Here is a 19,137-nt window from a genome sequence, read left to right as displayed (position 1 = left end):
CTGAGGAGATCCTGAGTGGAGCACCGAGGGATCCTGAGAGGAGCATTGAGGGATCCTGAGTGGAGCATTGAGGGATCCTGAGTGGAGCACTGAGGGATCCTGAGAGGAGCACTGAGGGATCCTGAGAGGAGCATTGAGGAATCCTGAGTGGAGCATTGAGGGAATCCTGAGGGGAGCACTGAGGGTACCGTGAGTGCAGTAGCGAGGGTTCCCTGAGCAGAGCACTGAGAGTTACCTGAGCAGAGCACTGAAGGTTCCCTGAGCAGAGCACCGAGGGTTTCCTGAGCAGAGCTCTGAGGGTACCGTGAGTGCAGCACCGAGGGTTCCCGGAGCAGAACTCTGAGAGTTCCCTGAGCAGAGCACCGAGGGTTCCCGGAGCAGATCCCCGCCCAGCCCGCCCAGCCGCCATGCCCCGGCCGGGCCGCAGGGGGCGCAGCGCGGCTCCGCGCTCCCCGCCCGGCCTCTCCTGCCGCCGCGGGCGGGCGCGCCGGGCCGAGCCGGGCCGGGCCAGGCCGAGCCGGGCCGCGCGGGCCCCCCCGGGGCCATGGCGCTGCCCGTGCTGTCCAGCTCGGCCGTGAAGTTCCGCCGGGTCCTGGCGCAGTTCCCGCAGGAGCTCAGCCTGGCCTTCGCCTACGGCTCGGGGGTGTTCCGGCAGGCGGGGGCCTCGGCCGAGCGGGGCGAGGTGAGCGCTGGGCCCCGCGGCGTGTGGAGCGATCCCGAAGCCGGGAACAGCGGGAGCGGTGTCCGGGCCGTGCCCGGCTGCTCCCGGCTGTGGCGGTGTCTTTGTGGGGGCTCGGGGTCCCGTCCAGCCCACTGTTACCGACTATTGCAGCTTATCCGGCTGCTGTGCACCGTATGAGGGGAATTTAAAATATATCGTGAAATGGCAGCCTGGGGGCTTCCGCATCTTCTGAGGGCCAGCAGCTTGGAAGTATTGTTTGTTTGTATTTTTTGGGTTTTGTTGACAAGAGCAAAGGAATGTCCTAGAAATGCAGTTCCTTGCTGCCAGCTCTCGGGTGGTGCCTCTGTCTGCCCACGCTCCCCCGTTCATGGCCAAAAAGCGCTGTTCATTAGCGCTGTAATAATCACTGGGCTGTGAATTGGGGGTGAAGGTCTCACACCTGCTCCCCTGTTTCCGAGGGTCGAGGTTTGGTCATGACCAGGACAGGAAAATTGTGGATTGTGATGTACATACAATTTCACTGGAGCCTTTAAGCTGTATCTGACATTAATACTTGTGGTTTGGGTTTTATTTTTTTACTTATGAAAAATATTTTGCTGGAAGTTTAATGCCTTTGATGTCTTAAATTATTATGATAACAGTGGTTCTTCTTGACTTTTAACCCCCTCCACCTCTCTTGTTATCCTCAGACAAATATGCTGGACTTTGTGTTTGCTGTTGATGATGCTGTGGCCTGGCATATGACGAACTTGTTGAAGAACAGGAGCCATTATTCCTTCCTTAAATTTTTTGGGCCCAAAAAGATAAGTACCATACAGAAATATGGAGCAGGAATTTACTACAACACCTTAGTGCCATGCAATGACAGGGTAAGTACAAGTAGAGAGAGTGAATTAAATAAAATATTTATGTCTGTGAAGTATTAAAATGATTAGCTTAAAGCAGATTTCAGGAAGCAAATATTGCAGATTGTAATTGTAGATTAACTTGTGGTATCTTCAATATTTATGTCTCAAACTGCTTGACTAACAGCATTTTAATTGAAAAGCAAACAGAGCAGCTGGTCTTGCACCTTAAAAGTGTGAGCAGTGTTTGGAACTTACAGCTAAAGCATTGCAGGATTTGGATTTCTATTCCTCATTGCTTTCTGGCTGCCAGTTTTGGTGGTGCTTAATTTCAGCAGCTGGCCAAGGAAGAGCAAAGTGGACTGTTTGATATAAAATGCAAGTTACAACAAGTTGGAATTGACATTTGTATTGTTTAGTGTCTCATGTCCTGACCTGTGAGGCTGGGGTGTAATTGATCATTCTAGTGAGTGGTTCTTGTCCAGCAAGTCTTGTCCCTGTATGAGATTTTGGGGTTTAAACCCTATTTGTTTGATTTAAAAAGGCATTTTGGATTTCACTTGAAAGACCAGTGGTGTTTGCCTTCACATTGTGTTCTTGGCTCTTTATGCCCTGGTCTTATGTTCTGATGACTCAGTCACATCCCAGGCTGTGGTCCCTTGTTATCCAGAAATTCTGGAGCTGTCTGCCTTGCTGTGGTGATTATCTTTGGAAATTCAGGTAGTGCAGGTTGATAACAATCTGTGGAAGGTCCCATGCTTTTTCCAATTACATAAAATAAGCTGCAAAATCACAAGTTTTTTTCCTAACATCAAAGAGCAAAAGAAAAACCTCTCTGATACACACCCCACCTCCCAATAACAGGATACAAAAATGTCTGGAGGTTTTCATTTAGGTCTCTGACAAACTATTGCTTGAGTGTTTTTTTTAATATCATAAAGGATAATGCAGATTATTCCAGCTGTTGCAATATATGGCTGCTGACTTTATTGCAGCTTTGATTCTAGAAAGGATCTTAGTTTCACATTCCATTTTCTCCCTGCAGAAGTTTGAATGTAAACAAGAGATTTTTCTTTTACCTCCTGTGTTAATTACAACATAAAAATGTTTTCCAGTTTTTTGTTGGAGGTATGTGTGCCTTGGAATTAAGGACAGTTCTAGCAAGTAGAAAGCTCCATGTAGGGAAAATGGTGCAGGTGTAGGTTTTTTCAAAAGCCTTTCTTTTGCTTTGTTTTTTCCAGATGATAAAATATGGAGTAATTAGCACTGATGCCCTGATTGAGGATTTGTTTCACTGGAAAACTCTCTATGTGGCTGGGCGCCTACAAAAGCCGGTAACTGCTCAGTTTTCTCTCTGGAAATGCAGGAAATTACAGGGCTGGAAATAATCAGTTGGGTTTTGAGCTTTATCTGGTAGGGATCTGTGCACAAATAATCTGCCCTGATTTAGGGGTATAGCTACAGAGAGATAATCTCTCAGAGAGGAGGTGAATTAATGATGTTCTTATTGATGTTCTGTGGAAAATGAACCCCTAAAGGTGAGTATATTAATAACAGTTTTCTGCCTGTAGTAAATCTTGTACTGGACTCTATTAATGCCAAGTCCCTTTAATGTTAAATGTATTATTTGCCTTTTATAACAGATTATAAGGGTGGCCAAAATTTAACACAGATAAAAATGGAAATCTAAAGATGAAAGCAGCTTTGCTGTGCAGTTACTGTCTGGTTCATAACTGAATGAGCCATGGGTTCTGCATGTTGGTTTTTCTCCTCCGTATTTGGATCATCAAGAATAATCTTTGCTTTCCCCCTTGTGCCCATCTCGATGTGCTTTCAGCAGATGGCAGCAGTGCTAAGGGAAAATTTGTTACCAGGGGAGGGGCAGAATTAGAGGAGAAATCTCTCCAGGTCTTGGAACAGAAGTTAATTATGCTTTTAGGTAAAGAACTTGGAGTGAAAGTTTGAATGGATTGTCTCAGACTACTGGCTTTATCTCCAGAGAAGTATTACAGCATGATCCAGGTTAGAGCAGCTGTTATCTTTGTAAAGAATGAAACTTAATCCATTGAGAAAGATAACTGAAGGGAGAATTCTGGATGTCACATCAACAGTGAACAGTGAATAGCTGTTTTCAGTGTAGCTGCATTTGCTGCTGCTTTGATTTGTGACATGGTACAGTGAATATAAATTCTCTGTTCTGTGAAAAAGCCTTCCTTAACTGTGGTACTCTGTCAGATTTACCCCAAGAATCAACATTCATGTTTTACCAGGGTGATAACCATTGCACTCCAACTTCCTGGGAGATCTGTAGCTCTCTGAACCGTTGAAAATTTGTTCATAAATGCTGTCAAGTGTTTCAGGCATTCAGATGTTGAAGCCTGCTGTGTTTTCTTTTGAAAAAATGCTGCTTTGTATTAGGGGGGATTTTTCGAAAAGAAGGAGGTTATTCCTTTTGTTTCTCTAAGGCAAGGCTGGTGTCTTCCATTAGGAGGAATAGCATCTCTGCTGAGTTTCATGTTTTAAAAGGCTCTAACTGTGGTGTCCTTGACAGGTCCAAAACTTGCTGATGTTTCCATGGCAATCCTAAGGTATTGCAGTCACCTGTGTGGCTGCTTGGGCTGCTGCAGATTTTTCTGTTCTGAATTTCCTTAGATTTCCCTGCAGTGACAAGTTAGGAATGAATATCTAAGTGAATTGCTTGGTGAGATTTGAGAAAAGTCAAGAGGGGTACCTTTGTTCACAATGGCCAGTGGGTTTGAATTTTAAGGTGTTCTAGAGCAGCAAATATTAAAAAGCTGCATTTTATAAGCAAGGCAGTGTTGCTTAACCAGTACACTTGAAAAAGACAAACTCACACCAAGCAGGGATTCCTAGGGGAGTTGTTTCTGAAAGTGCACAGTTATCCATCTCCTAAACCAGCTTCCATTCATCTGCCAGTGTGTTTCTATCTTCAGTTCTTCCCAAAGATCTGCTTTTTATTCCAGTGTATTTCCATATCCTTGGTGATTGGATTCTCTAGGTGGTCTTGAGCAGTTTCAATATTTCCTAAAAATAAACACTTCATGTGGCAGGTAGAGGCATTCAAGTGATCTGTTCCTCATGGATAAGTGGAGAGCCCCTCGAGTTCACATTCTTCTCATGCAAAGTGCAAAAATAAAACCCTGCTTTTTCCAGGACAACCCTGTCTGAGAAACTACTTGAAGCATTTGATAGGGGAGTCCTCTTCAAAAAAAAAAATAAAAAAGAATGAAGATGAATAAGAGAATTTACCTCTGTCTGGTGTTCTGTTCTGTTTTAGTATAGTCTTTTTTCTTATTGCACAGTCAGATGTGGAGTATTTCTGTTGATGCATTCATATTTCCTGTTCTGATTAATTGTAAATTTAAGGTTATGAAAAGGTGACTAGCTCTTCAGAGATTAACTAATGTCTGGTGCGTATTACTTCCAAACCTGTGTGTGAAAACAATTTTTTCTAGCAGAGTATTAATTCTTAAAAACATGTTTCTTTCTCTGATGTGGTGGGGATACTCTAGTATTTGTCATACCATGCTAATAAGATCTAATCTTAAATTAATTTCTTACTCAATCCAGCATGAGAAATAAATAACATTTCTGACTCCAGCTCCAGTATCACTTTCCTGAAGTCTTGCTTCCAATGGCTCTGCTTTTCCAGGTGAAAATCCTGGCCCAGAATGAGAACAGCAGGCTGCAAGCTGCTCTTGTCAGCAACCTGAAGAGTGCAGTGACAGCAGCCTTCCTCATGCTGCCAGAGAGCTTCTCTGAAGAGGAGCTTTACATGCAGATTGCAGGACTCTCCTACTCAGGTGAGTGTGGGGGGCCTGAGGTGGCTGACAAGAGCTGTAGTTGGAGGCCAGCTGGAGTCTCATGTGTGATAAATCATTTCTCATCTTGCTTTGGACCAAGAATTCTCTCTGAATGGTGGTTACATAACAGCTCCAATAATTGGGCTTATTCACAGGAAATAGTGTAGCTACCTCAGCAGCTCTGCCTATACCTGCTTGATTTAGGAACAGCTAAGTGTGAGTGATTGGATATGATGAAATAATGAGGGCTCTCTTCTGTGTGCATGGATTGTATTTTGATGGAATGTTTCAAAACCTTGGGAAAAATAATTTTTCTTTCCACTCAGTGCAGTGTTGAGTCATCTGATAGTCTGACTCATACCTTGTCATCTCTTTTTGAGTGTGCTGTGTTTAAGGTTCTTATTTAGTTAACTTAAAGATCCAGATTATGATTCTTTGATTTTACACCTGGTTGGTATTTGTTGAGTTTCTTATTTTTTAAGAAATTGTTAAGGAAAAATATTTAAGAAAGTACTGCAAATGGTTCTTCAATATAAGATGTAATTGTTACAATTTAACTCAGCATTGCTTTTAAAATGCCGACATCCTTACTGGAATTACTGTGAAGGAGTTTGGTTGGAGTTGTACTTTACACAGCACTTCCTTGGCTCATACAGAAATGCACTTTTGGCTTTTAAAGGAGGCACAGGGGGGTCTAAGCTGCAGCTTGGCTGCACTGAGGAGTGTCACTCTTTTATGTAACCCTTCTCAGGGCAGTTCAGATTGCAACCTGCTTTCCCAGAGCAGTTCTTTCCTGAATTGTTGCCTGTGTTAAAGCACCGGGGAGAGGGTGCTGACAGTGGGATTGCCAGCCAGGGGTGGTTGCTGCTTATCTGCCCACCTGAAACCTGCCCAGCACTGGTACTGGATTCTTGCTGGGCACTAGTGACCAAGATACTTTTTATCTACTCTTTGAAACAGTGCAATTAAACAGAAATCAGTAAAATGCTGAGACTGGCTGTGCTGTGTGAACAAAGCTGAAGCAACACAGCTCCCAGTTGGGAATGTAAAGAAAAAAGCTGCTTGTGGATATTTATTTTGCTGCCATTTTGTTAAGTCTTTCAGAGGCTGTACTAGTAGACAAAATTGATTTTATGTGTTACTCTAATCAGTCTCCTTGGAGACTGCTGAAAAGAGTTGTTCATGCTTTAATTTAGAAAATGTTGATCCTTTATTTTTTCCTGCGTTTTTTGAGAGCACTGAGTCAGTACCATTTATATGAGAAGTGTTTGTTTTGTGGCTTGCCATAAACTGAAATAAACTAAGGAAGGCTAGCAAGTTGCCACCTTTCAACAACATTTATCTCCTGAATGTGGGAAGTGGGAAAAGGAATTGATTCACAATGTTGGTTGTTGGTACAAGCTGCACTGAGTATCTAACTCCTGGTGGAAACCCAGCAAGCAGCCAGGCTGGTACCTAACAGAGGTAGTGGAATGATTTCATACAGACTGGCTGGCTCTTCATTTATTCTCTTGGAAACTTTTCAGTCATGTATCTGAAAAGAAGGTGGAAAGGCCAGTAGTGTAACAGTGGTGTTAAAAGGAATTTCTTTTTGAAACTATTAACATAATACATGGCTAAGAGGAAAAAAGATCCAGTGATCTTACCATGACTGCCATTAGCTGAACTCCAGGTACTGCCCTTGGAGTGTGGAAACAATGCAAATTATTACCTGTCAGATTGGAAAATTTAACCTCATTTGCTTGTGAATACAAAGTATGAGCACTGGGCAATTTGTTTAGTACTTGTTGAGACTGAGGTATGGTTGCAAAGACTGTTACTGTTACTGTTACTTGACAGCTGGAATTATTTTGTTGTCCAAGTGAAGGTGTGGACACGTGGGCTGATGACATTTTGTCAGAGGCCACATAACAATATGTGCCTTCAAGGACATTTTTCTGTGCTTGAAGGTGTTTGAGTAGGTTTCCTTTATTCTTAGAAGATGGTTATTGTGGGTTACATTGGCATATATAATAGAGGAGAATAGAGTTTTAGATGACAACTCTGTACTATGCTGACTTCTTTGTGTTTTTGGGGTTTTCCTAATGGCTTAACTGTGTCTTTTCCTGCCTAGGTGATTTCAGAATGATAATAGGAGAGGACAAATCCAAAGTGCAGAACATAGTGAAGCCCAACGTTGCCCATTTCCAGAAGCTGTACAGTACCATACTCCAGGACTGCCCTCAAGTGGTGTACAAGCACCATCTGGGGAGGCTTGAGGCAAGTGCTCTCCTCCTAAACAGCTTCAAAACAAGCAAGTGCTTTATCACTGACAGAAGGCAGGAGTTGTGCCATGCACCAGGAGAGCAGTTGTAGGCTCTGTGCTTGCTGTTTATGTTTCTGTTGTTTAGTTAATTCTGCAGACTCTCCTTAAATGCCAATGTTTTCATATGGAGGAACTACTGCTCATTTTCTCTGAGTATGGGCACAGAATAGACCCCAGCAAGGGAACCAGAGTAGATCAGTGTAAAATGTGTGTTCTAATGGCTTCCATATGGGAATAACAGGCTAGGAAGTGAGGAATAAACAGATGGTTTGTGTTAGGGAGATGAGGCTGTAACTCAGAGGTGCAACTTTCTGCAATCAAAAACTGCATCTCACAAAAACCCTCCTCAAGTTCTGACTGTGAAGATCAGCTGGCATCACTACCCATACAAAACCATTTTCCCCCTAGTTTTTTGGGAAATCCAGAGTGACCAATATATTGAATTTCATCTTTCTGGTGTAACATTGCAGTTAGGGGAGAGATGCCACAGTCAGTAGCAATTTTTCCTTTTGTAATCTGCATGTCCTTGTGTGAGTATTCAAGTGTGATATATACTTCATGGTGAAGTCACAAATAGCACCACTTGTCTCCTGGATGTGGGCATCTCTTTTATCCTCAGGCCTTGCTAATTCTTTCCCAAATGCTACCTTTTAGGATGTGTCTTTGTTAGAGATTGGTTTAACTGCAGGCTTGTGTACAGTAAACAGTTTTAGTGCAATGCTTTGGGAGAAAACACAGGCAAATCTGTATTATCCTGCAGCTGTCTCTGTGTTTTCATATTGCTTATGAACAGTTTGGTAGAAGCAATATTCACATTAATTTGGGAAAGAATTAGTAACACTTCCTTCAAGAAAAAATTCCTTTAGACAAATCCTGGTAGCATACTGCAAATTTATTGCTGGATAATAAATCTCTCCACAATCCCATAACAGTCATCAAGACTGCTTCAAATCAAGAGCAAAATGAGGGCATTTAATCAACAAAGTGCTTTAATGCTTTATTGCTCACACCTTCCTGTGGTTATTGGCAGTTATTGCCCAGCCTGAGGTGGCTGAGTGCTGTTGGGGGTGCAGTTAACACAGAATAGAGCCCCCTTCTCCAGGAGCTAGAGAGAAAATTCCTTCTTCAGAGGTCCCTCAGAAGCAAGGGGAGGCAGAGCCCTGCTCTGAGTTTTGGTTCAGGCATGGATTCCTCCCACACAGTGCTCAGAGCTGCTCACTGTCAGTGCCTCTGGAGCTGGGGCTGACTCATCTGGAGATCATTTTCTCCAAGCTGACAAAAGGGAGTGGAGAGGGCAACCAGCCTCCTGTCTGATGTCTCCATGAAGTGGCTAAAAGCTTGTGTAGGAGGAATGGAGCTCTTCAGATTTTCCTCCACCTTTGGAGAGCTCTGCCCCATCGTGCATTACATTTTGGAGAAATCTGTCCAGGCCTGCATGTTGTTGTTGTTGTATTCAAAAAAGGCTCCTTGGGTTTCTGATTTAGATTGGAAAATGTGGGATGAATGTTTCCTTCAAATTATACAAACCAGATGTGGTTTGGAGTTTAAAGCAGAGAAAATGGTTTTCAAACTAAACTTGAAATGTGTGTGTGTCTGCAGTTTGATTATCTTCAGGCAGAAGAAACTCAGCTGAGTGGTCTTTGGGGAACTTTTTTTTTGTTGTCCTGTACTTATGTTTCCAAAGGAAATTGGATACAACAGAAATGATACAGTCTCAATGAAAACTTACTTGCAGACACAGAAAGATCATGTGTGTCTTCCCTTCAATAAAAACCCTTGCACTTAAGCATTCTTCAGGTTGAGAGCTGAGATACTACATTTCCCTGTGCTTGGGAAGTTTTTACTGGCATTGTCAAGGACCTTTGCTAGTGAAATGGATCAGGTTCTGTGAGGTATTTATCAGAGGTCAGTTTTCTGACTTCTTTAAAAAAAAAAAAAGAAAAAAGAGAACTGAATGTTTATAACATCTTATTTTTATAACACTCAGATTGATAAAAGTCCGGAAGGTCAATTTACACAACTTATGGCTTTACCAAAGACCCTGCAACAAAAGATAACTGCTCTGGTAAGCCCTCCTGGAAAGAACAGAGATGTGGAAGAAATTTTACTGCAAGTTGCCCATGACCCTGACTGTGGATTTGTGGTGCATCAAGGTAGGTCTGGACCAATGTCTGTAATCTCCATTAAGACATGGCAGATATACAAATCTATTGTTTATGTTCTCCTATTTCAGAAGGGTGGGTTGAACAGAAGAGTGAAAAAATCCAGGAGATTATTCATTAAATAAAACATTCCTAAAAGCCTGGATTTGGATTTTATTGCAGACAGGCTACCTGAAATATTATCAATAGCATTCCTAGTGGTACAGGAAGATGTGTTTTGCTTTGGGTCCTGAAAGAGGCAGAATTTAAGGAATAATAGTGTGTCCTTCTTAGATCACCTAACTGGTACTTCCATCTTCAGGCAAAACTTCATCAAAATACTGAGCTTTTTATCCTCCCAGTCACAGATGGCAAGGCTGAGGTCATTTTCTGACTTGCTGACAATTCCCTTGGCAGTCCTCGTGGTTAGCCCAGACATGTGAGCCCTGGCAGAGAGCTCCAGCTCGGAGGGAAAAGGCTGAGGTGCTTCTCATCAGCACAACTGCTCTGAGGCAGGATTATGTCATATGAGCAAGTTAAAGCTGATGCTGCAGACACCAGTGTTCTGGCACACTGCAGGAAAATGAAAAAGTTTAGTACTTGGAGTGCTTTATGCATTTTAAGAACCTGATACTTTTTTTTGTTCCAGGTAGCAAGTTTTGCAAGCTTCCTGAGCATAGCAAAAATTCACAAGGGGCCTGGGAGCTGCTAGACACTAACCAGGGAGCTGAGGGAGCTCTCAGCCAGATTTCTGGGGGGAATTATTCTCCAGGGTGCTGCAGTTCTCCTTGGACAGCCTGGGATGAACAGCACCTGGACATGGAGGTGTTCAGCTTCTTTCTTGGGCTGGGCTGGAGCAGCAGAGGGATAGAAGCTGATCTGGGAGCAGGGGCTGCAGTGTCTGAGCTGCACACAGAGCTCTGAGTGCCCCTGAGCTCGGGGTGCTGTGCTTGTATTTCTGTAGCTGTGGCTGCACAGGGAGCAGCAGTGCAGCAGCAATCTGCACACAGCTTCTCAGGCCTGCAGTTTGAACTCTTAGGAGAACAAATCAAGGTATTTCATTTCTGTGGCCAAAGCATTTTCCTGATTCATCAATCTGGGTAAGGGCCAGGCCAAGCCGTTTGGGAATCCTGCAAGACAGAGCTGATTACTCCAGTTGAATTGCATTGTCCCAAGATATTTTGCTACACTAACACAATTTGTTCTTTTCCCTTCCCTATTCCTACCCCTCAGATGATTTTCCAGGGGAATATTGTATCCTTACTTAGACATGGATTATGCTAAGCTTTGTTCTTCAGTATGGAAGCAGGATTTAAAAATATTTGAAATTATGTTCTGTGAGTCAATGCAGAATGTGCCAGTCTGGAGGATTAGCTCTGAGACTGCTGCAGTTCTGCATTTTTTCAAGTATTTAGTGATGTGAGTACTTTTGTACATATCAGTATGCTTTTATATGTGTTAGAACAAATACAACTTAATAGTTCTAAAAAAAAAATTAATATTTTTTAAACTGTTTTATTAAGAACCCCTGGACACTGAGAACTGAATTGCCTCAGTGCAAAATGGTAAACAAGCCTTGTCTCCAAAAGCTGTAATTTAGAAAAGCCAGGGAAGAACTGCACAGTGGAGGTATCTCTGCTTGATGGGAGAAGTGCCAAATCCCAATTTCATGTTGAAGTAAACAGGGAATATCATTTGTTCTGCTCTAGAATGTTAACTTACCAGCACTTAGATGAAACAACTCTGAATCCTTTGTGATTAATCATCTTAGTAGAGAACTAATAGGAACACTAAATGGATTTGATCAATTCCTACTGATTGTTGTCAGTTTTAATACTGATTTGGGGTTTTTTCTGTATGTTACATATAAAATAAATTAAAATACTTTAGAGAATATTTTTAATTAGTGTGCAAAAGCAGAGCAAACACAAATTTTCTCAGTGTATGTTTTACTTTCAGGCTAGCTTGATTGTATAACTGGAACAATATTTAACTTGTGCATGGTGGAGGGGAAAAAAATCCCCACACAAGTGCTGAGATGGGTAACATCTGTGTGCTTTTCCCTCTGCAGGCATCTCAGGAATTGTGAGACCCTCCAGTATAGTGCAGAGTGCTAAAACCATCCTGACAGCTGGTAAGAATGTGTGTGATTTCTATCAATGTGGGCCTTCTGATTTCACACAGGAAAAATGACAGGGCCCCCAGACTGTCTTGTTACAGGAGTTTAAAGAATTTGTTTCATTAAAAGTCCCTGGGGAATAAAAGCAACATTTAAAGCAGAGGCTTTATTGCAAAATTATCAAATGCTGAAAGGGACTGGACTCTGTGTGACTCTTAATTAGACAAACCAAACAACAACATCAGCTTTCATTTTCTCAGTTTCTGGAATCATGAAGAGGAGGTTTTGTGGACCAAAATAATAGGAAGGGAGGGGTCAAAGACAGTGTTATTGCTGTTGAATTCAAGTTATCCTGAGTGCCCTGTGGGGAACAGGAGTAGAACAGAAAGAGTTCAGCTGTGGAGATTATTTGCTCTCTCTTTCTCCCTGTTCTGATGGACAGAAAGTCACTCTGGGGCTCATTAGCTCCTCTGGTGTGTCCTGCAGTAAATCACTGCCAGCCTCTCCTGGCACTGGCACTTTGGGGGGTCCCAGTGTGGCTTGGAGTAGCACCTATAATTTTTATCATGGTTTCTGGTTCTTGCACCTGAAATCAGTTATTTGTGAAATGTCTCTATTTGCCTTGGGCTTAACTGCTTTTTGCTTTATATATAGTGGCTTTTTTCCCTTTAAAACAAACTGTAGTTTCCTTCTAATCGGTTATGTAGAGTTATATTTAAAAGCTATTTTCTACTAGTGGTTTTAGTGGTGAAAACATGTTTTTGTGGTTTGATTTAGGTAGAGCAAGGCAATTTTGATCCTTTGCCTCCAGCACAAGCCAAATTTGAACAAGGAGGCTTAGGAGAGTGGATTTTTCTGGCTTTTTGCATGATTTAGTTTTTTTTTGTTTTTTTTTAAATGTATTTACACTCATTTGCCAGAATCTGGTCAAAATTATTAGTGACAGAATTCAGGAGTGAAATTTAAGTGCTCAAGGATGTCATCTCAGTATTTTTGAGGTGTGATGTTTGTGTGATCTCCTCTGGAATTGAGGAGGGATTGGTGTCCATGACTTTAGAGTTAATTAGCAAAAACCTTTTGCCCTTTTAGATTTTTCTTTAATATTTGTCTCCAAACACTTATGATTGATTTTATATTAAATCTGTCAGTATCTTCTAATGAAGATTTTTCTCCCAGTCATGGTTTCTTGATTTAAAATGCATCACTGGGGCAGCATTCCTGGCTGTACCAGCCCTTGGGGCTCTCCATGTTCATAGGATACAGAATTTACAGAGAGAAAACAGGAATGTGGCTCCTGCATGGAAGTATTTGCTTGACTCAGGCAAGGAATGTAATTTACAGGGAAGTGTGGAGCTTTAAATTCAGTCCCTGAGGATGCTTCATTTCTTTCTTTATTCTTTTTCCAAATCTTGTCCAATATTCTGTTCCCCTAAGACCTATTTTCACACTTTCTAGTAGACTTTAGGAAAAATATAAGGCTCTGACCTTCTGCAGTGCTTATGTCAGGCATAGTAGCTTAAAGTAAAAGAATTTTGAAAGAGAATAATGAAATCTGTGGCTCCATTAAACTCTGGCTTTTTATTGCTGTTCCTAATAACTGGACAAATACTTGGCTTGCAAAAGGAAGCTTTCATTAGCTGGCCATCACTCTTTTTGAAGTGTTCTGAGGGACACAATCTGTTGTCTTTAGCTGATTATTTTATCTTAAGAACACCAGCAAAGGTGAGATGCCTGCTGTGGTCCCCAGCATGGCAGTGCAATGTGCAGCATTTCTAATTTCAATGGTAAATCAGCAATAGCTGTGCTGAGCTGCCATGCTGGGTATTAACATTACTGGCAAGGAGCACAAGAAGGAATTTCAACCCATTTGAGAGAACTTTTCTCATCTTTCTCTGCCAATGTGGTTTTCAAGTGGAGCTGCAGCTCTGTTTTTGTTTGTTGTTAAATGCCCTATTTAGTTTTTGAAAATGTGCCTGTGTATTTCTTCGAGGCTGTGGTGAGGTTGGCTCTCTGTTTCTCATTAGAGATGGCACCAGGGTTTGATTTGTTTTCCCACATGGCCAGAGCCTGCCTGGGCTTTGGGAACTCACTCTGCAACTCATATTTAGCTCCTCTGAAGGAGATGTTGATACTTCTTTAGCTTCTTTCTTCTTTATATTTTCCTCAAGGAATGCTGCAACCCTTAAAAAAAATTCTATTAATACAATCTTACAGATTAAACCATCAGTTGAAGCATTTGTCCAAGATACTTTTAAATTAGCACAAATGTTCTGAATAGCATTTGTGTTCAAGGGTTGTTGTTTGTCTTTAAGGAGCAGGTTTAGATATAAAATATTCTGGTTTTGTGATAACCACTCTATTCACTGGCTGCTTGAGCAGATAACTGCTGGCTTCACTGTAAATTTCTGTACAAATGCACGTGTCTGTGCATGCCACACTACAAATACATAATTATTTGCTCCACATGACAGCTGTCCAGCAGTACATCAGGAGGGAAGGCAGGACACTGCAGCCAGGCAGACCTAGCAGGAAGCTCCGGGGCACTCACAGCCACATCTCTGTCTCTCAGCACCCACATTGCAAAGAGCTCCTCGTGGATTGTTAACTGAAACCAGCCCCGGGCCGTGTTTACACTGAAACGCTGTGGGCTCGGTCCCATGAGCAGCAGGGCTTTGTTCTGTGTCCTGGAGTGGAAACATCTGAAGGGGAGGTGGAACCACCGAGTCACAGATTCAGAGCCGAAGCAGAAAGACATTTTCATGTGGTCCAACTGCTTCAGATTGGGAGAGTAATTAGAGCCATTAACTTTGGCTGCAGCTGTGAGTGATCAGCCCGACGGGCTCTGGGGGAGCAGCTGGGTGGACAAACCTGTGCGGGGATGGCAGGGGTGGGAGGGAGGAGCAGGATCCCTGCTGCACGGGCAGGGCTCAGGGATGGGAGGAGCAGGATCCTGCTGCACGGGCAGAGCTCAGGGATGGAGGGAGGAGCAGGATCCTGCTGCACGGGCACAGCTCAGGGATGGGAGGAGCAGGATCCTGCTGCACGGGCACAGCTCAGGGATGGAGGGAGGAGCAGGATCCTGCTGCACGGGCAGAGCTCAGGGATGGGAGGAGCAGGATCCTGCTGCACGGGCAGGGCTCAGGGATGGAGGGAGGAGCAGGATCCTGCTGCACGGGCAGAGCTCAGGGATGGAGGGAGGAGCAGGATCCTGCTGCACGGGCAGAGCTCAGGGATGGGAGGAGCAGGATCCTGCTGCACGGGCACAGCTCAGGGATGGGAGGAGCAGGATCCTGCTGCACGGGCACAGCTCAGGGATGGGAGGAGCAGGATCCTGCTGCACGGGCACAGCTCAGGGATGGGAGGAGCAGGATCCTGCTGCACGGGCAGGGCTCAGGGATGGGAGGAGCAGGATCCTGCTGCACGGGCAGAGCTCAGGGATGGGAGGAGCAGGATCCTGCTGCACGGGCACAGCTCAGGGATGGAGGGAGGAGCAGGATCCTGCTGCACGGGCACAGCTCAGGGATGGAGGGAGGAGCAGGATCCTGCTGCACGGGCAGAGCTCAGGGATGGGAGGAGCAGGATCCTGCTGCACGGGCACAGCTCAGGGATGGGAGGAGCAGGATCCTGCTGCACGGGCAGAGCTCAGGGATGGGAGGAGCAGGATCCTGCTGCACGGGCAGGGCTCAGGGATGGAGGAGCAGGATCCTGCTGCACGGGCAGAGCTCAGGGATGGAGGAGCAGGATCCTGCTGCACGGGCAGGGCTCAGGGATGGGAGGAGCAGGATCCTGCTGCACGGGCAGGGCTCAGGGATGGAGGGAGGAGCAGGATCCTGCTGCACGGGCAGGGCTCAGGGATGGGAGGAGCAGGATCCTGCTGCACGGGCAGGGCTCAGGGATGGAGGGAGGAGCAGGATCCTGCTGCACGGGCAGAGCTCAGGGATGGCGGGAGGAGCAGGATCCTGCTGCACGGGCACAGCTCAGGGATGGGAGGAGCAGGATCCTGCTGCACGGGCAGCAATTCTCCTCCAGCCCTGCAGAGCATTTTCCCCACGCTGCTCCAGGAGCAGCTGGAATTCCCTGGGATGCCAGAGCAGCAATTCCTCCGGCACAGGGACTGCATCCTGCAGCTCGGGCAGTTCCAGAGCCACGGCTGCACAATTTTCACTTTCCTTTGTGCTGTGGCAGTGCTCAGCCTGGCTTGGTGCTGCTGCAGGGATTGTTGTGCAAAGTCCATGTAGATTTGTCAGGCGCTCCATGATCTAGGTGGTTATTTATTTGTTATTTGAGATGCTGCAAAGCAAAGATTGTCATGACTTCATTAGAGTGCCTGCTTTTGCAAAAACCTAGTAAATAGGGAAAAGTTGGAGTGTACATAGGGGATGCACATGGGTTTGTCAGTTCAAAATACTTGTATGGATGTTTTCCTACAGAAGGTGAAGTTGAGTTTATTTAAATTGCAGCTGGAGACAGGAGAAGTGCAGAACTGATTCTCTGCAGTCTATTTGTTATCAGAAGCTTCTTACTCTGCCACATTCCTTCAGAAATGAGAAATAATTTCCTACTCATTTGACTTCTTGAATGCATCTGTCACTTAAAATATTTTATCTTTAATTGTTTTGTTTCTTTTACTTTCTTCAGTTTTTGAGGTCTTTCCAAATCAAATATTATTATTCCTGTCCCACTCCTCCCCCCCCCAAAAACATACTGTGCAGCACATGGCTAAACTTAGTTTGAGGTTCCTTGTTTGTTGCAAATCTTTTCTTGTGTTCTGGGCTGTGATATTATGTGACTTTTGGTTAAATTCCTTGTGTATTTTTAGTCAGTCTTGTCAGGTGTTCAATTAAATAAACCTAGGAAAGATTGTAGTAAATATAATCTACAACACTTTTAGTCTGTGCACCTGTCAAAATTAGAGCTTTTTGTGCAGCACTAAAAAGTTGCCTTTTCAGTTCTGAATTTGTAAAGGTGTGATTAGATTGTGCTGTAATTTGAGCAGTCACTCTGTGTGTTAGGTTGGGTTTTTTATTTGTTTGGTTTTTAAACAAAAAAGGAAAAGCGAGTAGCTGCATTGACTGGGATCTCAGAATCCCCCTGAAATGCCAAGACTAACAGGGTTTTGTTTTTAATTTACAAATATTCCATGACTAAACCCAGCAAAAAGCTATTGATGTTTTTACTCTAGGTCTGTAAGAGAAGGCTCGTCTCAGGTAGAACTTCAGAAATTGTTTAACTCCAAGGATAAATTTTTCAAATTTTGTGGGAGTCATCCTCAGTCCTATCATATATAAAACTCATAAATGCAATGACTGCTGGACCTCTGAAAACTGAGATGTCTGCCTTTGTGTGCCATGGCATGGTGTTTACCAGAATTCTGCTCTATTTGCTCTGCTTTGATAGCATTAGAAGTATTTTTGGTGGCATTATTTTCTGTGTTCTGACTGTGACAGGAAGGTTATTTGCATGTCTGCCTGCTGGATTAGGCTGTCATTCCCCCAGGGAAATCCTTCATTTGATGCACTAAGCACCTTCTGGCTGAGTCAGCCTTGCTAAATGTTGATTTTTTTTTCCTCTCTTTTTTTCTTTTTTTTAGGGGCAAAGAAATCTATAACTTACAGTTTGAAGAAATTATATAAGATGACAAAGGGAGGGTTAAAGAAGACATCTTGAGTCTTTACATACTGTGTATGGGTAAATAAATGGTACTTTTTCATTAAATGTTTTGCAGATGTGACTTTGCATACTTGAGAAGATTACAGTGTATTTAAGAAGTCAGTTCTGATGATTTACATGCCCAGTTTTCTTAATGAAATAGGAACTGTTTTAATGGGAGGTTTGTTGGCAATAGGGCAAAGGAATTATACTCTGTAAATACTGAAATGAATTTTCCTGTATATTTTGAAGAACCTTAAGTATAAAAGATTGATTGTACAGAGGGATTAAAACCCAAAGTCACTCATTTTCTTTGTGTTGGTAACTGTACTTCCCAAAATACCCTCAGAGTTTCTTCAAAATAATCAGTATCCCAGATGTAGTTCTTTCAAGGATTTACAGGACTGGAGAATCCACTGAGTTTTCAGTAGATATGAAACTGTCCTCTGACATTCCTGCCCTGAGAAGTTCATCCTGGAATTCCTCTGAGGATGCTCCCTGTGACATCTTGAACCCTAAAAATTGACTTTCAGTGGGGGAGAGGGACTAGAGCAGCTTGGCAGGTATCCCATCCTTTAATAAGAATATCTAATAATATTGATAAATAAGGATATTTAATAATAATGAAATTCTCTGTCCTCTCATGGGGCTGAGATGAAAAGTGCCCAATCCATGGGCATTGATTGTCACAAGGGCCAGAGTTGGAAGGAAAATCAGAATTCCATGGATCTGTTTGGGCAAACTTGTAATATGATAAACAAAAGCACAGATTGTTTGATTCTTTGATTATCTTTTTTTCCTTTAAAATACTTCCCAGAAAGATGGACCTTGAACTTCCTTTGAATTAGCTAACTAAAGAGAACTGGAGTTTTACATGACTTATTTACATTAATCATGCTGTGAAAGAATGGGCACTGCTGGCAGTATCCATGTCTGGTGCAGTAAATTGGGAGGATCTTTTGGAAATAGAATATTTTTCACACTGACTCTGGTGGGTTTGCTAATTTGGGAAATTTTCCTTAATAGAAATAAATTCAGCCAAGGTTTCCTTTTCCGTGTGAGAATATCAATGATAAAAGTAGTAATGGAAAAAAAAGGAAATAAAAGGTATCTTTCCTGATCAGCATGTTTGGTTTTTTTTCTTGTGTATTATGTGATCATCAGGGCCATCTCTCAAGCTACATTTGATTTAGTGATCTCACTTTAAAAAATAAATTATTGCAGTGAAGTTGTCTGGTAATTGTTTCCAGGGAGAAGTTCAGAGCATAAATTTAAGAAAGCAGTAGAAAATACATTGTTGTATGTAGTAGAGACTCATACAGGCTTGCTTTAATCACAGGGAGACTTTTAAATATTGCTTATTGTTTTAATATTTGAGTTTGAAATTTGAATCCAGACTCAGGAAATAATTACTGTGAAATAGGAAATAAATCACTGGGAAACTTTCTGAGGTCAAAGGCAGGTTCTTAACACTTTGCATTATCCACTGATAGCTGGTGATAGAATGTGTGAAACAAATCCCCTCAAATGTCCCTTTGCTGATGGTACAACCTTTTTATGGGGGCAAAGAAT

At 43.0% G+C, this 19,137-nt stretch overlaps 1 protein-coding gene across 1 annotated transcript; it reads left to right on the top strand.

Moving 5' to 3' along the window:
* The first annotated feature begins 459 nt into the window (after positions 1-459).
* On the top strand, positions 460-18,691 carry TAMM41 (TAM41 mitochondrial translocator assembly and maintenance homolog). Its single transcript, XM_056501695.1, has 8 exons — positions 460-682; positions 1,372-1,551; positions 2,769-2,861; positions 5,201-5,351; positions 7,465-7,610; positions 9,644-9,809; positions 11,869-11,931; positions 17,507-18,691. Exons 1-8 carry the CDS (start codon positions 545-547, stop codon positions 17,581-17,583), a joined length of 1,014 nt encoding a protein of 337 aa, XP_056357670.1. The 5' UTR covers positions 460-544; the 3' UTR covers positions 17,584-18,691.
* The last annotated feature ends 446 nt before the right edge of the window (positions 18,692-19,137 follow it).

Source organism: Oenanthe melanoleuca, chromosome 12 (assembly GCF_029582105.1).
Source record: "Oenanthe melanoleuca isolate GR-GAL-2019-014 chromosome 12, OMel1.0, whole genome shotgun sequence".
NCBI classification, from domain to species: Eukaryota; Metazoa; Chordata; class Aves; order Passeriformes; family Muscicapidae; genus Oenanthe; species Oenanthe melanoleuca.
This window is presented reverse-complemented; position numbering and strand designations above follow the sequence as displayed.

What these genes read in the sequence shown, in the direction of transcription:
- TAMM41 (XM_056501695.1), top strand. Translation starts at nt 545, where the DNA reads ATGGCGCTGCCCGTGCTGTCCAGCTCGGCCGTGAAGTTCCGCCGGGTC. An exon ending in TAGTGCCATGCAATGACAGG is followed by an intron (nt 1,552 to 2,768) that starts GTAAGTACAAGT and finishes TGTTTTTTCCAG; the next exon opens with ATGATAAAATATGGAGTAAT. An exon ending in ACCATCTGGGGAGGCTTGAG is followed by an intron (nt 7,611 to 9,643) that starts GCAAGTGCTCTC and finishes TATAACACTCAG; the next exon opens with ATTGATAAAAGTCCGGAAGG.